Source organism: Pleurodeles waltl, chromosome 5, assembly GCF_031143425.1.
Source record: "Pleurodeles waltl isolate 20211129_DDA chromosome 5, aPleWal1.hap1.20221129, whole genome shotgun sequence".
Taxonomy (NCBI): Eukaryota; Metazoa; Chordata; class Amphibia; order Caudata; family Salamandridae; genus Pleurodeles; species Pleurodeles waltl.
In genome coordinates, this window is record NC_090444.1 from 1,050,387,576 (window position 1) to 1,050,408,433 (window position 20,858).

The following is a 20,858-nucleotide window of genomic DNA, read 5'->3' on the forward strand; positions in this document are numbered from 1 at the left end:
AGAGTTGTGTACCAAGGTTGTCGTGCCCAAGTTGGTGCTATTAGTATTAGTTTGAGTTTGTTTTGACTCAATTTGTTTACGAGATACGGAAGGAGTGGGAGAGGGGGAAAAGCAAATATCCCTGACCAACTCATCCATAACGCATTGCCCTTGGAGTGAGGCTGTGGGTACCTGGATGCGAAGTTTTGGCATTTTGCGTTTTCTTTTGTTGCGAATAGGTCTATTTGCGGTGTTCCCCAGGTTTGGAAGTATGTTTGTAGTATCTGGGGATGAATTTCCCATTCATGGATCTGTTGGTGATCCCGACTGAGATTGTCGGCTAACTGGTTTTGAATTCCTGGTATGTATTGCGCTATTAGGCGGATGTGATTGTGAATCGCCCAATGCCAAATCTTTTGTGCTAAGAGGCACAACTGTGTTGAGTGTGTCCCTCCCTGCTTGTTTAGGTAATACATTGTTGTCATGTTGTCTGTTTTGACAAGAATGTGTTTGTGGGCTATTAGTGGTTGAAATGCTTTCAACGCTAGAAACACTGCTAGTAGTTCTAACTGATTTATATGAAGTTGTTTCTGTTGAGTGTCCCATTGTCCGTGGATGCTGTGCTGGCTGAGGTGTGCTCCCCACCCTACCATGGAAGCATCTGTTGTGATCACGTATTGAGGCACTGGGTCTTGGAAAGGCCGCCCTTGGTTTAAATTTATAGGATTCCACCATTGTAGTGAGGTGTGTGTTTGGCGGTCTATTAACACTAGATCCTGAAGTTGACCCTGTGCTTGTGTCCATTGTGTTGCTAGGCACTGTTGTAGTGGCCGCATGTGTAATCTTGCGTTTGGGACAATGGCTATGCATGAAGACATCATGCCTAGAAGTTTCATCACAAATTTTACTTGATAATGTTGGTTTGGGTGCATGCCTCGTATTACATTTTGGAATGCTTGTACCCTTTGTGGACTTGGAGTGGCAATCCCTTTTTTTGTGTTGATTGTTGCTCCTAAGTATTGTTGTATTTGGCACGGTTGTAAGTGTGATTTCAGGTAGTTGATTGAGAACCCTAGTTTGTGAAGGGTTTCTATGACGTATTTTGTGTGTTGAAGACACTGTTTTTGAGTGTTGGCTTTTATTAACCAATCGTCTAGGTACGGGAATACGTATATGTTCTGTCTTCTGAAATGTGCTGCTACTACTGCAAGGCATTTTGTAAATACCCTTGGTGCTGTTGTTATCCCGAATGGTAACACTTTGAATTGGTAATGTACTCCTTGGATTACAAACCTTAAGTATTTCCTGTGTGAAGGATGTATGGGTATATGGAAGTACGCATCCTTGAGATCTAATGTTGACATGTAGTCCTGTTGTTTGAGCAAGGGGATTACGTCTTGAAGTGTCACCATGTGAAAGTGATCGGATTTGATGTAAAGATTTAGTGTGCTGAGATCTAAGATGGGTCTCAGAGTTTTGTCCTTTTTGGGTATTAGAAAATACAGAGAATAAACACCTGTTCCTTTGTGATGGTTGGGTACCATTTCTATTGCGTCTTTTTGTAACAACGCTTGGCCTTCTAGTTGTAATAGATCCAAGTGCTGTTTGGACATGTTGTGTGTTCTTGGAGGCACATTTGGTGGTAATTATAGGAATTCTATGCAATAGCCATGTTGGACAATGGCTAGGACCCACGAGTCTGTTATTATTTCCTCCCAATGTTGGTAATCATCTGTGAGTCTCCCCCCCCACTGGTGTTATGTGTTGGGGATTTGTGACACTGAAGTCACTGTTTAGTTTGAGGTGTTTTTGGGCTTTGGAACTTTCCTCTAGTTTTAGGGAACTGTCTACCTCTGTATTGTCCTCGAAAGCTTCCTCTTCCCGGTATGTGGGTATGGTTTGCGAGGTTGAGGGTTCTGTGCTTTGGGCCCGAAAACCCCCTCTAAATTGTGTCTTCCTAAATGTGCCTCTGCTCTGTGGGGAGTAGAGCGCGCCCATGGCCTTGGCCGTATCAGTGTCCTTCTTCAGCTTCTCTATATCTGTGTCCACCTCCGGCCCAAACAACTGCTGTCCATTAAAAGGCATATTAAGCACAGCCTGTTGGATCTCTGGCTTAAACCCGGAGGTGCGTAGCCATGCGTGTCTCCGAATAGTGACCGCTGTATTCACAGTTCTTGCAGCTGTATCCGCTGCGCCCATTGCGGATCGTATCTGATTGTTAGAGATACTTTGGCCCTCTTCCACCACTTGCTGTGCACGCTTTTGGAACTCCTTGGGCAGATGTTCTTTAAAGTGCTGCATTTCATTCCAATGAGCTCTGTCATATCTTGACAATAAAGCATGGGAATTGGCAATGCGCCATTGATTGGCCGCTTGTGCTGCAACTCTTTTCCCCGCTGCATCAAACTTTCGACTTTCTTTGTCGGGTGGTGCTGCATCTCCAGAGGTGCGTGAATTAGCCCTTTTACGTGCTGCGCCTACTACTACTGAGTCAGGTGTCAGTTGTTGAGTGATGAACACAGGGTCTGTAGGGGGAGGCTTTTTCTCCACCCTAGGTGTGATGGCTCTGCCTTTGACGGGCTCTAGAAATACTTGTTTCGCGTGTTTCAACATCCCTGGTAACATTGGAAGACTTTGATACTGACTGTATGTCGACGACAAAGTGTTAAATAAAAAGTCAACCTCAATGGGTTCAGCGTGCAGTGTCACATTGTGAAAAGCCGCTGCTCTGGACACCACTTGCATGTAGGCAGTACTGTCTTCAGATGGTGATGGTCTTGCTGGGTAGCAGTCTGGACTATTGTCTGATACTGGCGCATCATATAGATCCCACGCATCTGGGTCATCCTGGCTCATCCCTGTGTGCGTTGGAGATTGCATCATAGGGGGGGTTGCAATTGGTGACAGTTGCAGTGAGTGGTGTGGTGATGGTTGTGGCGAAAAGCATGGTGGAGTTACTGCTTTTGCCACTTTTGCTTGTGGCTGTTTTTCTTTGTCTTGGAAAGCAAGTTTCCTTTTCATCCTTATAGGAGGGAGAGTTCTTATTTTCCCTGTTTCCTTTTGAATATGGAGCCTTCTTTGCGTATAATCTGGCTCCCCTGCTTCTAGCTCTTGTCCAAATGCATGGCCTTGTAGTTGTGCTGAATGGCCTTGTTCTTCGGAGTAGGAGCTTCTCCAGTTTTTTTCGGCTCCGAAGCCACTTCTTTAGGTTTTGGTGTGTGCCGATCTCTCGGTGCCGACTTAGCTCGGAGCCGGTATCTCGGTGTCGAGTCTGGTCGGAGCCAGGTTCTCGGTGTCGAGTATACTCTGTGCCGGGATCTCGACCGGAGTCGGATGACTTCGACACGTGTGTGCCCTTTTTCGGTGCCGATGTATAGTCACCGATTTTACGGGTTAAGCCATGGCCTGCAGGCGGTGGCGTCCCCTGGGTCTTCATAATTTTGGCTGGAGTTTTGGCCGGGGCTGGTTTACTCACGGTTATCTGAGTCAGCTCCATTTCAGGCTCGTCCGAGTCCGAATCAGCAATGGAGAAAGTCTCCTCTTCTTCGACGTCGTGGTGTCCTGATGGTGCTGATGCCATTTGAAGCCTCCTTGCTCTCCGGTCCCGTAACGTTTTCTTCGCCCGAAATGCCCGACAGGCCTCGCAGGTATCCTCTTTGTGTTCGGGGGACAAACACAAATTACAGACCAGATGTTGATCTGTTAAGGATACTTGTTGTGGCATTCGGGGCAGAAGCGGAATGGGGTCCGTTCCATTAGCCTTGAAGACGCACGCGGTCGGGCCGACCAGGCCCCGCCGGGGGATAGAAGCCCCGAAGGGCTACCGGAGCTTTTCTTTTCTTCGGTGTCGATTCTGCGTTAACTAACCCGATACCGAACGCAAACAATAGCGTAAAATTTTCCGAGATTTAACTAACTTTCCGAACCGAAACACGGAGCGAAGAGGAACACGTCCGAACCCGATGGCAGAAAGAAAACAATCTAAGAGGGAATCGACGCCCATGCGCAATGGAGCCGAAATGGGAGGAGTCCCTCGATCTCGTGACTCGAAAAGACTTCTTCGAAGAAAAACAACTTGTAACACTCCGAGCCCAACACTAGATGGCGATTCCCAGGTGGCTGCCACCTGTTAAATACTGGCTGCAATGGTCTTTCTTCTATGTCAGTGCTCTATTTTGTGTTTAAATCAAGATAGACATTACCCACCTTAGTTTCATTCAATCCTTTCATTGCTCTGCTAGGGTCTGTGTGTCTCCGGTTTACAACTTGCTGCATGTGTAAGGGAAAACGCTGTAGAACTGTTGAGCGCATTTGCTAGGTCAGGTGGGTATATTGACGTTTTCAATGGGGTTGGTTTGGGTGGATGACTGGCGAGACTAAAAGCATTGGTAAAGCCAATAGGTCTCACCGATGCAAGCTCTATTGCCTTTGTCATTTTTTTTTTAGAACAGCAGAATGTCTAAAAGTTGAAAATAAAAGTGCTATGATGCAACAGTCTCACAGTGCTATTTTTTTTTTTAGTTTCAGCCACGTTGCACAGCAGCCATGCAACATGTGCAATCAAATACTGAATAAGCCAATAGATTTTGCAAAGGCAAGACCTACTGGCTTTACCAATGCTTGTTTTTTATTTATTTTTGTGGCATGTGTGTGCAATAGAAAATAATAACCATTGCACCAGGTGGCAAAAGTCAAACCTATTTGTAAATGTCTGTTCTACTTTGGCATCACTGTAGACCAGAGCCCCGCTAACCTCAGTTTGTGACATCAAAATAACTCTACATCTAAGAGCTGAGAAGGCAACAAGTTTGGAGCAAGCTGCTTATTCTTCAGCAGCAGATAACATTTGCACTAATTTTCTATGGGGCAGCAAACACGTTTGATTTGCCAACCCATTTTGTTGAATGCAGTAATAGTCATCCTTTCACACGATATGCTTTTGAGAATACAGAGTCAATGTTGTTACAATAGCTGAATTTCACATGTCTCGGTATGTAATGCTCAGCCTGGCGTAATCAGTTTGAGGTTGCTCTCACATCAGCATGTGTTCATTTACTTTATAATATATAGTTTTTCTTTACATGAGGTATTGATTTCAATTTTTGGGTTTTGCAACCTAGGATTGTTTTTCTAAGATCAACAATCTGTTTAGGCTTTTTAAAAATCGAACAACATTTATTTGATGTATCTCGAAACATGCAATAATGCATTATTTAAATTGTTTTTTAAATAATTCCACTACCAAAGCTATAAACCTAGATACTGGGCTATCTAAATTCAAGATGTACAATCCTTTGGGTAAAATGTGAAAATCAGGCCCTCGAATCCTAGATACGAACTACCATTGCAAAATTGCTAGTAAAAACTGTAATTAGCATATATTAGTAACATGGAACATGTGTTGCTTCTAAAATTGGTAATTGGACATGTATATGAACACGTTTGGTGACCATTACTTGAAATTGTATACTTTCGTACTTTCCAAATTCATTTTTAAATAAGACCATTACTATATATGGAAAATGTCATTTACCCAGTGTACATCTGTTTGTGGCATGAGACGCTGCAGATTCACATGCTGTGCATATCCCGCCATCTAGTGTTGGGCTCGGAGTGTTACAAGGTGTTTTTCTTCGAAGAAGTCTTTTCGAGTCACGAGATCGAGGGACTCCTCCCATTTCGGCTCCATTTTGCATGGGCGTCGACTCCATCTTATATTGTTTTCCCCGCAGAGGGTGAGGTAGGAGTTGTGTATATAGTAATAGTGCCCATGCAATGGAGTAAGCATGTATGTACATAATGTGATTAAAAGTGTTGTATTTACAAATTTACAAATGTACAAGATTATTTTTATCAACTTATAACGGCTACAGGCTCCCGGGGAGGTGGGAGGGCGCATGTGAATCTGCAGCGTCTCATGCCACGAACAGATGTACACTGGGTAAGTGACATTTTCCGATCAATGGCATGTGTAGCTGCAGATACACATGCTGTGCATAGACTAGTAAGCAGTTATCTCCCCAAAAGCGGTGGTTTAGCCTGTAGGAGTTGAAGTTGTTTGAAATAATGTTCGTAATACTGCTTGTCCTACTGTGGCTTGTTGTGTTGTTAACACATCCACACAGTAATGTTTAGTGAATGTATGAGGCGTAGACCATGTGGCTGCCTTACAGATTTCTGTCATTGGTATATTTCCCAGAAAGGCCATGGTGGCACCTTTCTTCCTAGTGGAGTGTGCCTTTGGTGTAATAGGCAGTTCTCTCTTTGCTTTAATATAACAGGTTTGAATACATTTAACTATCCATCTGGCAATGCCTTGTTTGGATATTGGATTCCCTGCATGAGGTTTTTGGAAAGCTACAAACAATTGTTTTGTTTTGCGAATTTGTTTGGTTCTATCAATGTAATATATTAATGCTCTTTTTATGTCTAATGTATGTAATGCTCTTTCAGCTACAGAGTCTGGTTGTGGAAAGAACACTGGGAGTTCCACTGTTTGATTTAAGTGGAACAGTGATATAACTTTAGGCAAAAATTTGGGATTTATGCGTAGAACCACTTTATGTTTGTGTATTTGTATAAAGGGTTCCTGTATGGTAAAGGCTTGTATTTCACTTACTCTTCTGAGAGATGTGATAGCTATTAGGAAGGCTACTTTCCAGGTTAAGTATTTGAATCTCACAAGAGTGCATGGGTTCAAATGGTGGACCAATGAGTCGTGTTAATACAATATTGAGGTTCCACGAAGGAACTGGTGGTGTTCTTGGTGGAATGATCCTTTTTAGACCCTCCATAAATGCTTTTATGACTGGTATTCTAAATAGTGAAGTTGAATGTGTAATTTGCAGATAGGCAGAAATTGCTGTGAGATGTATTTTAATGGATGAAAAAGCTAACTTAGACTTTTGTAAGTGTAGTAAGTAGCTTACAATGTTTTTCGCGCACGCGTGTAATGGTTGAATTTGATTATTATGACAGTAATAAACAAATCGCTTCCATTTATTTGCATAACAATGTCTTGTAGTAGGTTTTCTAGCCTGTTTGATGACCTCCATACATTCTTGTGTAAGGTCTAGATGTCTGAATTCTAAGACTTCAGGTTCCAGATTGCTAGATTGAGCGATGCTGGATTCGGGTGTCTGATCTGTTGTTTGTGTTGAGTTAACAGATCTGGTCTGTTTGGTAGTTTGATATGAGGCACTACTGACAGGTCTAGTAGAGTTGTGTACCAAGGTTGTCGTGCCCAAGTTGGTGCTATTAGTATTAGTTTGAGTTTGTTTTGACTCAATTTGTTTACGAGATACGGAAGGAGTGGGAGAGGGGGAAAAGCAAATATCCCTGACCAACTCATCCATAACGCATTGCCCTTGGAGTGAGGCTGTGGGTACCTGGATGCGAAGTTTTGGCATTTTGCGTTTTCTTTTGTTGCGAATAGGTCTATTTGCGGTGTTCCCCAGGTTTGGAAGTATGTTTGTAGTATCTGGGGATGAATTTCCCATTCATGGATCTGTTGGTGATCCCGACTGAGATTGTCGGCTAACTGGTTTTGAATTCCTGGTATGTATTGCGCTATTAGGCGGATGTGATTGTGAATCGCCCAATGCCAAATCTTTTGTGCTAAGAGGCACAACTGTGTTGAGTGTGTCCCTCCCTGCTTGTTTAGGTAATACATTGTTGTCATGTTGTCTGTTTTGACAAGAATGTGTTTGTGGGCTATTAGTGGTTGAAATGCTTTCAACGCTAGAAACACTGCTAGTAGTTCTAACTGATTTATATGAAGTTGTTTCTGTTGAGTGTCCCATTGTCCGTGGATGCTGTGCTGGCTGAGGTGTGCTCCCCACCCTACCATGGAAGCATCTGTTGTGATCACGTATTGAGGCACTGGGTCTTGGAAAGGCCGCCCTTGGTTTAAATTTATAGGATTCCACCATTGTAGTGAGGTGTGTGTTTGGCGGTCTATTAACACTAGATCCTGAAGTTGACCCTGTGCTTGTGTCCATTGTGTTGCTAGGCACTGTTGTAGTGGCCGCATGTGTAATCTTGCGTTTGGGACAATGGCTATGCATGAAGACATCATGCCTAGAAGTTTCATCACAAATTTTACTTGATAATGTTGGTTTGGGTGCATGCCTCGTATTACATTTTGGAATGCTTGTACCCTTTGTGGACTTGGAGTGGCAATCCCTTTTTTTGTGTTGATTGTTGCTCCTAAGTATTGTTGTATTTGGCACGGTTGTAAGTGTGATTTCAGGTAGTTGATTGAGAACCCTAGTTTGTGAAGGGTTTCTATGACGTATTTTGTGTGTTGAAGACACTGTTTTTGAGTGTTGGCTTTTATTAACCAATCGTCTAGGTACGGGAATACGTATATGTTCTGTCTTCTGAAATGTGCTGCTACTACTGCAAGGCATTTTGTAAATACCCTTGGTGCTGTTGTTATCCCGAATGGTAACACTTTGAATTGGTAATGTACTCCTTGGATTACAAACCTTAAGTATTTCCTGTGTGAAGGATGTATGGGTATATGGAAGTACGCATCCTTGAGATCTAATGTTGACATGTAGTCCTGTTGTTTGAGCAAGGGGATTACGTCTTGAAGTGTCACCATGTGAAAGTGATCGGATTTGATGTAAAGATTTAGTGTGCTGAGATCTAAGATGGGTCTCAGAGTTTTGTCCTTTTTGGGTATTAGAAAATACAGAGAATAAACACCTGTTCCTTTGTGATGGTTGGGTACCATTTCTATTGCGTCTTTTTGTAACAACGCTTGGCCTTCTAGTTGTAATAGATCCAAGTGCTGTTTGGACATGTTGTGTGTTCTTGGAGGCACATTTGGTGGTAATTATAGGAATTCTATGCAATAGCCATGTTGGACAATGGCTAGGACCCACGAGTCTGTTATTATTTCCTCCCAATGTTGGTAATCATCTGTGAGTCTCCCCCCCCACTGGTGTTATGTGTTGGGGATTTGTGACACTGAAGTCACTGTTTAGTTTGAGGTGTTTTTGGGCTTTGGAACTTTCCTCTAGTTTTAGGGAACTGTCTACCTCTGTATTGTCCTCGAAAGCTTCCTCTTCCCGGTATGTGGGTATGGTTTGCGAGGTTGAGGGTTCTGTGCTTTGGGCCCGAAAACCCCCTCTAAATTGTGTCTTCCTAAATGTGCCTCTGCTCTGTGGGGAGTAGAGCGCGCCCATGGCCTTGGCCGTATCAGTGTCCTTCTTCAGCTTCTCTATATCTGTGTCCACCTCCGGCCCAAACAACTGCTGTCCATTAAAAGGCATATTAAGCACAGCCTGTTGGATCTCTGGCTTAAACCCGGAGGTGCGTAGCCATGCGTGTCTCCGAATAGTGACCGCTGTATTCACAGTTCTTGCAGCTGTATCCGCTGCGCCCATTGCGGATCGTATCTGATTGTTAGAGATACTTTGGCCCTCTTCCACCACTTGCTGTGCACGCTTTTGGAACTCCTTGGGCAGATGTTCTTTAAAGTGCTGCATTTCATTCCAATGAGCTCTGTCATATCTTGACAATAAAGCATGGGAATTGGCAATGCGCCATTGATTGGCCGCTTGTGCTGCAACTCTTTTCCCCGCTGCATCAAACTTTCGACTTTCTTTGTCGGGTGGTGCTGCATCTCCAGAGGTGCGTGAATTAGCCCTTTTACGTGCTGCGCCTACTACTACTGAGTCAGGTGTCAGTTGTTGAGTGATGAACACAGGGTCTGTAGGGGGAGGCTTTTTCTCCACCCTAGGTGTGATGGCTCTGCCTTTGACGGGCTCTAGAAATACTTGTTTCGCGTGTTTCAACATCCCTGGTAACATTGGAAGACTTTGATACTGACTGTATGTCGACGACAAAGTGTTAAATAAAAAGTCAACCTCAATGGGTTCAGCGTGCAGTGTCACATTGTGAAAAGCCGCTGCTCTGGACACCACTTGCATGTAGGCAGTACTGTCTTCAGATGGTGATGGTCTTGCTGGGTAGCAGTCTGGACTATTGTCTGATACTGGCGCATCATATAGATCCCACGCATCTGGGTCATCCTGGCTCATCCCTGTGTGCGTTGGAGATTGCATCATAGGGGGGGTTGCAATTGGTGACAGTTGCAGTGAGTGGTGTGGTGATGGTTGTGGCGAAAAGCATGGTGGAGTTACTGCTTTTGCCACTTTTGCTTGTGGCTGTTTTTCTTTGTCTTGGAAAGCAAGTTTCCTTTTCATCCTTATAGGAGGGAGAGTTCTTATTTTCCCTGTTTCCTTTTGAATATGGAGCCTTCTTTGCGTATAATCTGGCTCCCCTGCTTCTAGCTCTTGTCCAAATGCATGGCCTTGTAGTTGTGCTGAATGGCCTTGTTCTTCGGAGTAGGAGCTTCTCCAGTTTTTTTCGGCTCCGAAGCCACTTCTTTAGGTTTTGGTGTGTGCCGATCTCTCGGTGCCGACTTAGCTCGGAGCCGGTATCTCGGTGTCGAGTCTGGTCGGAGCCAGGTTCTCGGTGTCGAGTATACTCTGTGCCGGGATCTCGACCGGAGTCGGATGACTTCGACACGTGTGTGCCCTTTTTCGGTGCCGATGTATAGTCACCGATTTTACGGGTTAAGCCATGGCCTGCAGGCGGTGGCGTCCCCTGGGTCTTCATAATTTTGGCTGGAGTTTTGGCCGGGGCTGGTTTACTCACGGTTATCTGAGTCAGCTCCATTTCGGGCTCGTCCGAGTCCGAATCAGCAATGGAGAAAGTCTCCTCTTCTTCGACGTCGTGGTGTCCTGATGGTGCTGATGCCATTTGAAGCCTCCTTGCTCTCCGGTCCCGTAACGTTTTCTTCGCCCGAAATGCCCGACAGGCCTCGCAGGTATCCTCTTTGTGTTCGGGGGACAAACACAAATTACAGACCAGATGTTGATCTGTTAAGGATACTTGTTGTGGCATTCGGGGCAGAAGCGGAATGGGGTCCGTTCCATTAGCCTTGAAGACGCACGCGGTCGGGCCGACCAGGCCCCGCCGGGGGATAGAAGCCCCGAAGGGCTACCGGAGCTTTTCTTTTCTTCGGTGTCGATTCTGCGTTAACTAACCCGATACCGAACGCAAACAATAGCGTAAAATTTTCCGAGATTTAACTAACTTTCCGAACCGAAACACGGAGCGAAGAGGAACACGTCCGAACCCGATGGCAGAAAGAAAACAATCTAAGAGGGAATCGACGCCCATGCGCAATGGAGCCGAAATGGGAGGAGTCCCTCGATCTCGTGACTCGAAAAGACTTCTTCGAAGAAAAACAACTTGTAACACTCCGAGCCCAACACTAGATGGCGGGATATGCACAGCATGTGTATCTGCAGCTACACATGCCATCGAACATATATATATATTTCTTTTGTATAGATTGTGTACTCTGGTCATCTAATATGTCCTCTTGAAAAATTAGACAATGGACATACCCCATTGATATTTGCTAGGTATCATATGATCTTGTTTCTAGTCAACTTATTGGACTTGGAGTATTGCAGTAGCATGCGGCAATGGTGACAGGACACAATGTTTTTTTGTCTTTTCTTGGCATGGGCTGTCATCTTTTTATTCACACACCAAGGGTCTCTTTTGGTAGCATTGATTCTCCAACAAATTGCTTTACTAAAGTTGGCTAAAATCTATCAGCTCCTGTTCTACTAACAATTTATGCATTTAATATTGAATGACTAACCAACAATATATGAATAATATATGGATATAATTAATTCCTTTTGTATTTCTTTATAATTTTTCACATCTGGTGGTTTATTTTCTATTCATCTTCTATAATTTCTTTTTTATTCTGCACCGTATTTGATAGGAAAACCTTGGAATCATTCATTGTCTTTCCTTTCCACATCTCTGAAGGTGAGTGTGACTAGGAAGCTCCCTCATCTTTATTTATTCCTTAACAGATTCAACTTTTATATTTTCACAGCCTTGAGAAAGCCCCGAGTAGACATACCTGAGGAAGCGAAACGCGTGTTGGCTGTTGTCCTCCAAGTGTGCATTAATAAATATCCTCTGAATTTACTGTCTTGATTCAGCTTATCAATTTTAAAACATAATCTGGTAACGGTGCAAGCTTTGAACGTATATACTGGATCTATGGTGGGTCTATCTATCTTCTGTAGTCTTAAGAAATGACTTATAGGTCTGACTTCAGAAGGGCCTGGCTCATGATAAGGATGTTCTTGAGCAGTCCAAGGAGGGGGTCAAATTGCAACCAGTAAAGCTTATTTAGATTCTTACTGTGTCACATGACGCTTTCTGACCAATCATTGTATATTTCCAGTTTTACTCTTCAACCACACAAACACACAATAGTATTATAGCCCTCTGCCGAGGACTACACCAACTGTTAAAGGCCCTCAGCCTGAATCATAGGCCAGAGCCCCAGGTGAGGGGCTTTAACAACAGATATAGCCAGAGGCAAAAGGGCTATTATACTATAAGAACATTCCACACACTGTGGATAGAATGTTCTACATTAAAAAGAGAGAATCGGAAAGACACACATTAGAATGTTGAAGGCATACACCAGCTATATTTGGCCATGAGCCACTTGTCTTCAATGGAGCGTTCAATATTTCAATGTTCTAACGTTGTTTGTCTCATATCTTTTTACAGTCATGAAATCCTTAACGCTACCCATGAACATGAGTTAGGAGTGTACATTTATGAAAAACTTTCATAGCTCACAGCCCAAAATCTAAATTTTCAATGAAGCAGAAAATGTCACTTTTGGAAATCAATAATTCAAATGATCCATTCGGTCTTACTTTTTTTTGGCTTCCACATCCAGATGCGTCTGTCGTTTTTTTGGTGGAGGCGGAGGGGGTAGTTCCTGTTTGGACGATCTCATTATCCCTTGCTCTGTCATGGTGACAGTTTCAATGATGACTTTTTGCGAAACCTGAGTCACCCCCATTTTTGAAACTGCTTGCGTAGCCTGAAATATGATTTGGAAAAAAAAAACATGTGAAAACATTAAAAAAAAAACATGACATAACTGGAATTAGAAATCTTAGACGACCCTGTGGGCTCCTCCTTGTGGGTCAATTTCGAGGTGTAGAGTGGCATTAATAGCTACCATACTGTAAACCACTGCACTGTCAATGTAAGACAGAGCTCCAGCAAAATGAACCAATCCTCTCATCATCAGCTAGTCTCCCATCACAGTAACTCTGGCAATGTTACAGGGAAACAGGCGGACAGCCTGCAATACCATGACATCCATGTACCAAGAGAATAAACTATTTGCATGCAACAAAAATAAAAGAGGCGATGCTCTCTTATTAATCCTCACTGACCTTCTCAGAAATGTGAAAATTATCACTGAAAAATTAACTCATGAAACCAGGAAATGAAACTTGTGCTTTTAACAGTGAGTGACAACAAGCAAAACAATACCTAAAAAATAAAACAAAAATGATCCACTAGAAGAGACTTAACAGGATTCATTTTAATAATTTTGCAGATGATATTCATAACGGAGTGACAACGCTTCTATGTGTCTTTTCTTATAATGCAACAGCTCTCCACAGAGATATCGGGTGCTTCTCCACCAACACTGCTATTTTTATTTCTAAATTTATGTGGCATGGTCACCAGCTAGAGCACTGTCACACCATGCTAAGATGTTCACTAACATTTTGGTTTCCTTTACAAAAGACTGCTTGGACTAAGTTCTTAAGAGCACTGCCCATGGGCCCTTACTTATATAGCCAGGTGTCACATCCAGAATTCAAATTCTACACAACCTAATCAATGTAATAACTAGCATCCCTTATGAGATAAAAAGTGCAGTCCAAATTAAGACCTGACAAACCCACCTGACTTCAACATACCTCAACCACTCACAATCTTTGGAAATGAACCATCAATAAAACAGTAAACAGCACAGCGCTAAAAGGAGCTTAGTGAGAAAAATGTTCTCTGATGCTTCCATCCAATCCAATCTTCTAATTACTTAGATTGTACCAGGCCTCCTCCACCTCCATAGACCACCTAATCTTTTTCTTTTAGAATTTAAAGAATTGTGTACAGTTATGGAGTCAAATAAGTTTAATCTCTTTTCCCACCACAAAACATTTGAAATAATTCTCAGTGAAACAGATAGCTTCCTTCTTTTCTTAGCATTTAAGTAACATGTGAGATGATTCCAAGTCTCTAACATTCTGTGTATATACCTCCATCACGTCTGAAAATCTAGTTTGTCGTTCCAGCTCTCTCACAGTATGCTCCACATTCACTGCCACAAGGTAATTCGTGTGCATATACAAGTGATTATCATCTCTAGAACTTGAACCATGGTCACCATATATATCTTTGTCTCTACGTTTGTGACATTACATTAGTCACTGTTTCAGCATGTCATCCCAAGAATGATGAATTGTGACAATGGGGCATCCTATAGGATTTTCTAAGGTTGTTCTCAATCAATTAATCAATATTTGTAAAGCGTGACTACTCACCCATGAGGGTCTCAAAGTGCTGGGGTAAGGGGAGGGGCCTCATCCGAAGAGCCACGTCTTGAGGTTCTTCCTGAAGATGGTGAGCGACAGGCTTTGTCTGAGATGCAGGGGGAGGTTGTTCCAGCTCTTTGCTGCAGAGTAGGTGAAAGATCGTCCTCCCATGGTGCTTTTGCCGATGCGAGGGATGGTGGCCAGGGCCATCTGGGTGGAGCAGCGGGATCTGGTGAGGGTGTGGGAGGAGACGCAGTGGTTCAGGTAGGCTGGTCCTGTGTTGCGTATGGCCTTGTACTCGTGGGTGAGAAACCTGAAGGTGATTTGCTTCTTGACTGGTAGCCAGTGGAGGGTCCTCCAGTGTTGGGAGATGTGCTCTCGGTGAGGAAGGTCCAGAATGAGTCTGGTGGCGGCGTTCTGGATGAGTTGACTTTTTTTTATGTTCCTAATTGAGGTGCGGGTGTAGAGGGCGTTGCCGTAGTCGAGCTTGCTAGTGACTAAGGTGTGGGTGACTGTCCTGCGACAGTCTGCTGGGATCCATCTGAAGATCTTTTGAAGTTTGCAGAGCGTGTGCCAGCAGGATGATGCAACAGAGTTTACCTGGCGGGTCATAGATAGGGAGGAGTCGAGGATGATGCAGGGGGGCGCTGAGGAATATGGGCCACCAGGAGTCGTCCCAAGCTGAGGTGGCATTTCCGCAGACAGTGCGCTTGGTTTTGTTGGAGTTGAGCTTGAGGCAGCTTTCTCTCATCCAGATGGCGACAGCCTCCATTCCTGAGTGAAAGTTTCTTTTGGCCGTGTCCAGGTCTTCGGTGAGGGAAATGATGAGTTGTGTGTCATCACCATATGACACGATGTTCATACCGTAGGTTCTGACGATGGCAGCAAGAGGGGCCATGTATATGTGGAACAGTGTGGGACTCAGTGAGGATCCTTGGGGGACTCCGCAGTTGACCCCTGTGGGTCTGGAAGTGTAGGGTGGGAGTCTGACCCACTGCATCCTCCCAGAGAGGAAGGAGGGGATCCATTCCAGGGCTTATCCGCGGATTCCTATGTCATGGAGTCTGGTGCGCAGAGAGCTGTGGGAGACCGTGTCGAATGCTTCTGAGAGGTCGAGGAGTAGGAGTGCTGCAATGTTGTTGCAGTCTAGGAGTAATCACATGTCTTCGAGGGCTGCCAGGAATGCTGTCTCAGTGCTGTGATTGCTGCTGGAGCCGGACTGGGAGCTGTCCAGGGAGTTGTTGTCCTCAATTAAGTTCCATAGTTGTGCGTTGATTGCTTTCTCCAGTACTTTGACGGGGTAGGGTAGCAGCAAGATGGGCCAGATTTTTATTTATTTTTTAGTTCTGATGAGTCGGCCGAAGGTTTCTTCAGGAGAGGGCCTATTTCGGCGTGTTTCCAGTCTTCGGGGAAGGTGCCCGTGCTGATGGAGCAGTTGATTACGTTACGGAGCTCGGGGAGATGGACGCGCTGGCTCTGATGTATATGTGGTGAGGGGAGGGGGCTCCGGAGTGGGTGCTCTTCATGATGTTGACTGTTTCTTCTGTGGTGAGCGTGGACCAGCTGTGGATGGTCTGGGTGGGTTCTGGGGAGGTGGGTCAGTCACAGGTTCCGGTGCCAGGATTGTCCAGAAGGAAGCTGTTGTAGATGTCCTCGATCTTGTGGTGGAAAAAGGAGGTGATTTTGTTGCAGAGGTCCTGTGACGGGTGGATGCTGGTGGCTTCAGAAGGGGGATCTGTGAGCTTGTTGATGACTGAGAAGAGTTGTGTGCGGAGGAGTTGATGCGCTTCCGTAGTGCGTCCTTCCTTGCATTCTTGATTTTTCGTCGGTGGGTGGCGGTTGCAGCTCTGAATGAGGAGAGGTCTTCGCTTTCTCCATTTTTTCTCTAAACGTCTGTTGGTACGCTTTGATTCTTGGAGTTCGGTGTTGAACCAGCTGGCTTTCTTAGGTACGCGTTTGGCCGATGTCAGCTTGAGAGGGGCTAGAGTTTTGGCGCATTCGGCGATCCATGCGTTGAGATTGCGCGCTGCTGTGTTGGCGTCATCAGCGGGGTGAGGGAGGGATTTGGCAAGCAATGAGGCGAGTTGCTCGTCAGTGATTTTGTTGCATTTCCTGTGGGAGATCATGGAGGTGCGGGTGCGACTGCTGGGTGCGGTGGTTGTGAAGTGTATGCAGCAGTGGTCAGTCCAGTCTGGGGTGGAGATGGTCTTGATGGTGATCCGGTTGCTTGAGGTGAAGATGGGGTCCAGTGTGTCCTGCGATGTGTTTGGGTGTGGAGACCAGCTGTCTGAGGCAGAGGGTGGTGAGGCTGTCGAGTAGAGCGGTGGTGTTTTGGTCGGTGCGGTCCTCGAGGTGGAAATTCAGGTCGCCGAGGACAAGGTAGTCGAATGACACCAGGGCCTGGGGGGCAGCGATGGCTACGACGTCTACGGAAAGCTGGCCAGGGCCGGGTGGCCTGTACACCAGGATATCACAGATGGAGGAGTTGTGGTTGACCAGGAAGTGAAGATGTTTAATGGTGGTGCAATGTTCTTCTGGGCCTTGACACATAGTGAAGACTTGGTATGATGTCGAGTCCTCTGCCTGGATGGGAGGGCCGGTCCCTCCTTAGAATGCTGTAACCGTCGGGATGTCTGGACCTGAGGTGGGGTTGGTCAGGGTCTCAGTAAGAAGGGCGATGTCCAGTCAGGTGGAGTCAATCAGATCCCAGAGTTCGGTGGCGTGTTTGTGGAGGGAGCGGATGTTCAGGAGCAGGCAGTTGATGGGGTTGCGGAGGTTGTTGGTATCTTTGTGTTCAGAGAGTACCTTCAGTTTGTTGAGGCTGGCGCTGAAGTAGCAGTTCCTGCAGGTGAAAGGTCCGTGGGTGGCCTTGGGGGAGATGGTGCTGCAGTTGTTAAGACGTCCAGTGTTGAGGCGGAGGAGGGTCTCGGAGTGGTAATGGAGGCAGTCTAGTGCGTGGTTTAACAGAGATCCAGGGTTCCTGGTGCTGGGCGCAGTCCAGGTGCCGACGAGCGCCGATAGGCTTGCCTATGGTGCACCAGCAGTGCAGACGCCATTAAGAAGGCAAGGGGGAGTGGGAGAGCGGTCAGCTGGGAGGGCAGGTAAGGTGCTTTGCGGTAGGAATGGGGGGCAGAGGAAAAAGGGGAGAAAGCAAAAAGGGAAAGAGAAAAAGGAGGGATGATAGAAAAAAGGTAGAAAAAGCAAGAGTGACAGAGAGAAAGAAAAAGAAAAAGGAAATACTTACTTGTGATGGCCACTAAACCACCAGGGATGAGGCGCAGGGACGAGACTGAGTGGAGGAGGGTCTCAAACTGAGAATCAGGAGAACATTAGTTCATTCCAGCAAAGGCAGAGGTGGCAGCCACAGGAGCTGGGTAGGGCAGCCGACGCTGACCAAGAGGTCAGAGATGCAACACTTTTTCTGTACAGTTTTCTCTTTCTTGATGCATATGGAATGCCACATTCATGAAACCGAACTTTCCTCCTCAGTGAAGCGAAGTACAAGTTACTTACCTTCGGTAATGACATATCTGGTAGACATATTCTAGTTGCAGATTCCTTACCGTAGAATTTCCCCAAGGCGTCAGACTGGATCTGGAGATTTTTCTTCGAGCAATACCCTTGCGCGTTGGTAGGTAGCATCGGTCGACTCCATGTTGGCGTCATAGTCACCGTGATGATGTCGGGAGTAATATATAGACGCCGCCCTCACGCAGTGATGTCAGTTTCTCTTAACGACTTTCCACGCCAAAGCGCAGAGCCGCTAAGAACACTGAGATTGGTGCGCCAGAGCTAAGGACCTGAAAGGGGGAATCCCTGTCCCTCGAAATCATTTCACAAGCGGGGAGGATGGGTGGGCGGTAAGGAATCTGCAACTAGATAATGTCTCTAGCAGATATTTCATTACAGAAGGTAAGTAACTTGTACATCTGATAGAGACTTCTAGTTGCAGATTCCTTACCGAACAGATGCCCAAGCAATGCCATCCTCGGTGGTGGGCTGCGAACCAAGATCATACTAGGAAGTCCTGCAGGACCGGACGACCAAAGTAGCCATCCTGACGGACCTGACTGTCCACACAGTAGTGTTTAGCAAACGTGTGCAGGGACGCCCACGTAGTTGCCTGGCAGATATCCAGGACAGGAACTCCGTGTGCTAACGCACTGGAAGCAGTAGTTGCTCTGGTGGAATGAGCACGCAAGCCCTCAGGAGAATGCTTCTTGGCCAAAGCATAGCACATTTTGATGCAAAGAAGCATCCATCGAGAGATGGTACGCTTTTGCACCGGCTTGTCTTTTTTCGCATCCACATACCCAACATAGAGTTGATCGTCCACCCGGAAATCTTTAGTAAGACTGAGGTAAAACGCCAACGCTATTTTTGGGTCCAGACGGTGGAGTCTCTCCTCCTCATGGGAAGGATGTGGGAGTGATGGACTGGCCTACATGAAAGGGTGTAACCACCTTAGGAAGGAAGGAAGCCTTAGTGCGCAACACTAATTTGTCAGGGTGCACAGACAAGTATGGAGGTGTTGAGGAAAGGGCTTGAAGCTCACTCACCCTGCGAGCAGACTCACCCTGTGAACAGAGGTGAATGCAAAAAGAAAGACAGTTTTGAAGGTGAGGAGCCACAAGGGACAATTATGCATTGGCTCAAAGGGAGTACACATCAAATAAGTAAGTACAAGATTGAGGTCCCACTGAGGCATGATAAATGGAGTGGGAGGAAATACTTGGTGAGTCCTTTTAGGAATCTACTCACAATAGGAGATTTGAAGAGTGAGGGCTGATCAGGTAGCCTAAGAAAAGCCGAAATGGCAGATAAATACCCTTTAAGGGTGCCAAAAGCAGAGCCCTGCTGGGCCAAAGAAAGAATGAACAGAAGAACCTCAGATAGAGGGACAGAAAGGGGATCAACAGATTTGTTAGTACACCATGCTACAAATTTATTCCAACGACAGGCGTGTACAGTTTTGGTTGATGGACGCCTGGCTGCCAAGATAACATCGCAGACTTCGGGTGGAAGTGCAAAAACTGCCAACTGTCGCGGCTCAATCTCCACGCATGAAGGCGGAGGTTGGACAGGTTCGGGTGAAGAACCGTACCCTGTTGCTGCGACAGAGGATCCGCCTGAAGAGGCAGTCTGAGTGGAGCATCGATGGACATGCTCAATAGATCTGGATACCATACTCTCCGTGCCCAGTCCGGAGCCACCAAGATGACTTGGGCCCGGTCGTTCCTGATTTTCTTGAGATCTCTGGGCAGAAGAGGTATAGGTGGAAAGGCGTGAAGGAGGCCGGAATGCCACTCGAGACGAAAAGCGCCTGCGAGCAAGTGCCACCTTGGAAACTCCAACATGCAAAACATCTGGCATTGCGCATTCTCTGCGGAGGCAAACAGATCTAACCAAGACTCTCCCCACTCCTGAAAGAGACCTTGAGACGCCATTCGTGATCGGCTGTGCATCGACGGCTGAGTTCGTCCGCTCTGGCGTTGAGGGAACCCGGCAGATGTTGAACCATCAAGGTAATGCCCTGATGTTCCAGCCATGTCCAGAGGTGTAGTGCCTCCTGACAAAGGGTCCAGGACCCTATTCCGCCCTGTTTGTTGCAGTACCACATGGCGGTAGTATCGTCCGTGAACAACTGCACCACTTTCCCTTCTAGAGAGGGAAGGAATGCTTTCAACGCAAGCCTGATCTCACGGAGCTCCAGAAGACTGATATGGAGCCCAGACTCCGCCAGAGACCAGGGTTCTGATCTCCGTTTCTCCCATGTGGCCGCCCCAACCCAGAAGTGACACATCTGTCACTATAGAGACATCTGGTTGGGGAAGAGAGTGGGATCTGCTGTGGACCAAATGCGGACTCGAAGGCCACCACTGCAGGTCTGTCGCAGTCCCCTCTGAGATCTGGACCATGTCGGAGAGATTCCCCTGATGCTATGCCCACTGGAACTTCAGGTCCCATTGCAGAGCCCGCATATGCCATCTGGCATGTGTTACTAGCAGGATGCAGGAGGCCATGAGGCCCAGCATCCTCAGAGTCAGTCTCACCGAAACCCAAGACCGAGGCCGAAAGATCGGAATCCTAGCCTGGATGTCTTGGACTCGCCTTTCGGGAGGATAAGCCTGAAACTGCGCTGTGTCCAAAACAGCTCTGATGAAAGAGAACGTCTGAGGGGGAGTCAGGTGTGACTTTAGCACATTTACAGTGAACCCCAGCATATGCAGGAGGTTCACCGTAGTCTGAAGGTGCTAGAAGACTTTCTGGGGCGAGACTGCCTTCAACAGCCAGTCTTCGAGGTAGGGGAAGACTGAGACCCCTAACCTGCGCAGATGAGCTGCAACCACCGCCATCACTTTTGTGAACACCCGAGGGGCGCTGACAAGGCCAAAGGGGAGCACAGTAAAC

The 20,858-nt window shown here is 46.1% G+C and overlaps 1 protein-coding gene across 4 annotated transcripts in view; it reads right to left on the minus strand.

Annotated features, from left to right (window-relative positions):
* The window catches only part of UTRN (utrophin), a 1,374,288-nt gene that overhangs the window by 1,019,635 nt on the left and 333,795 nt on the right, over positions 1–20,858 (minus strand). For all 4 annotated transcript variants that reach the window (XM_069235249.1, XM_069235248.1, XM_069235247.1 and 1 more), the window contains exon 17: positions 12,762–12,931. In XM_069235249.1, coding sequence (XP_069091350.1) covers positions 12,762–12,931 — 170 coding nt within the window. The remainder of the gene's footprint in view (positions 1–12,761; positions 12,932–20,858) is intronic.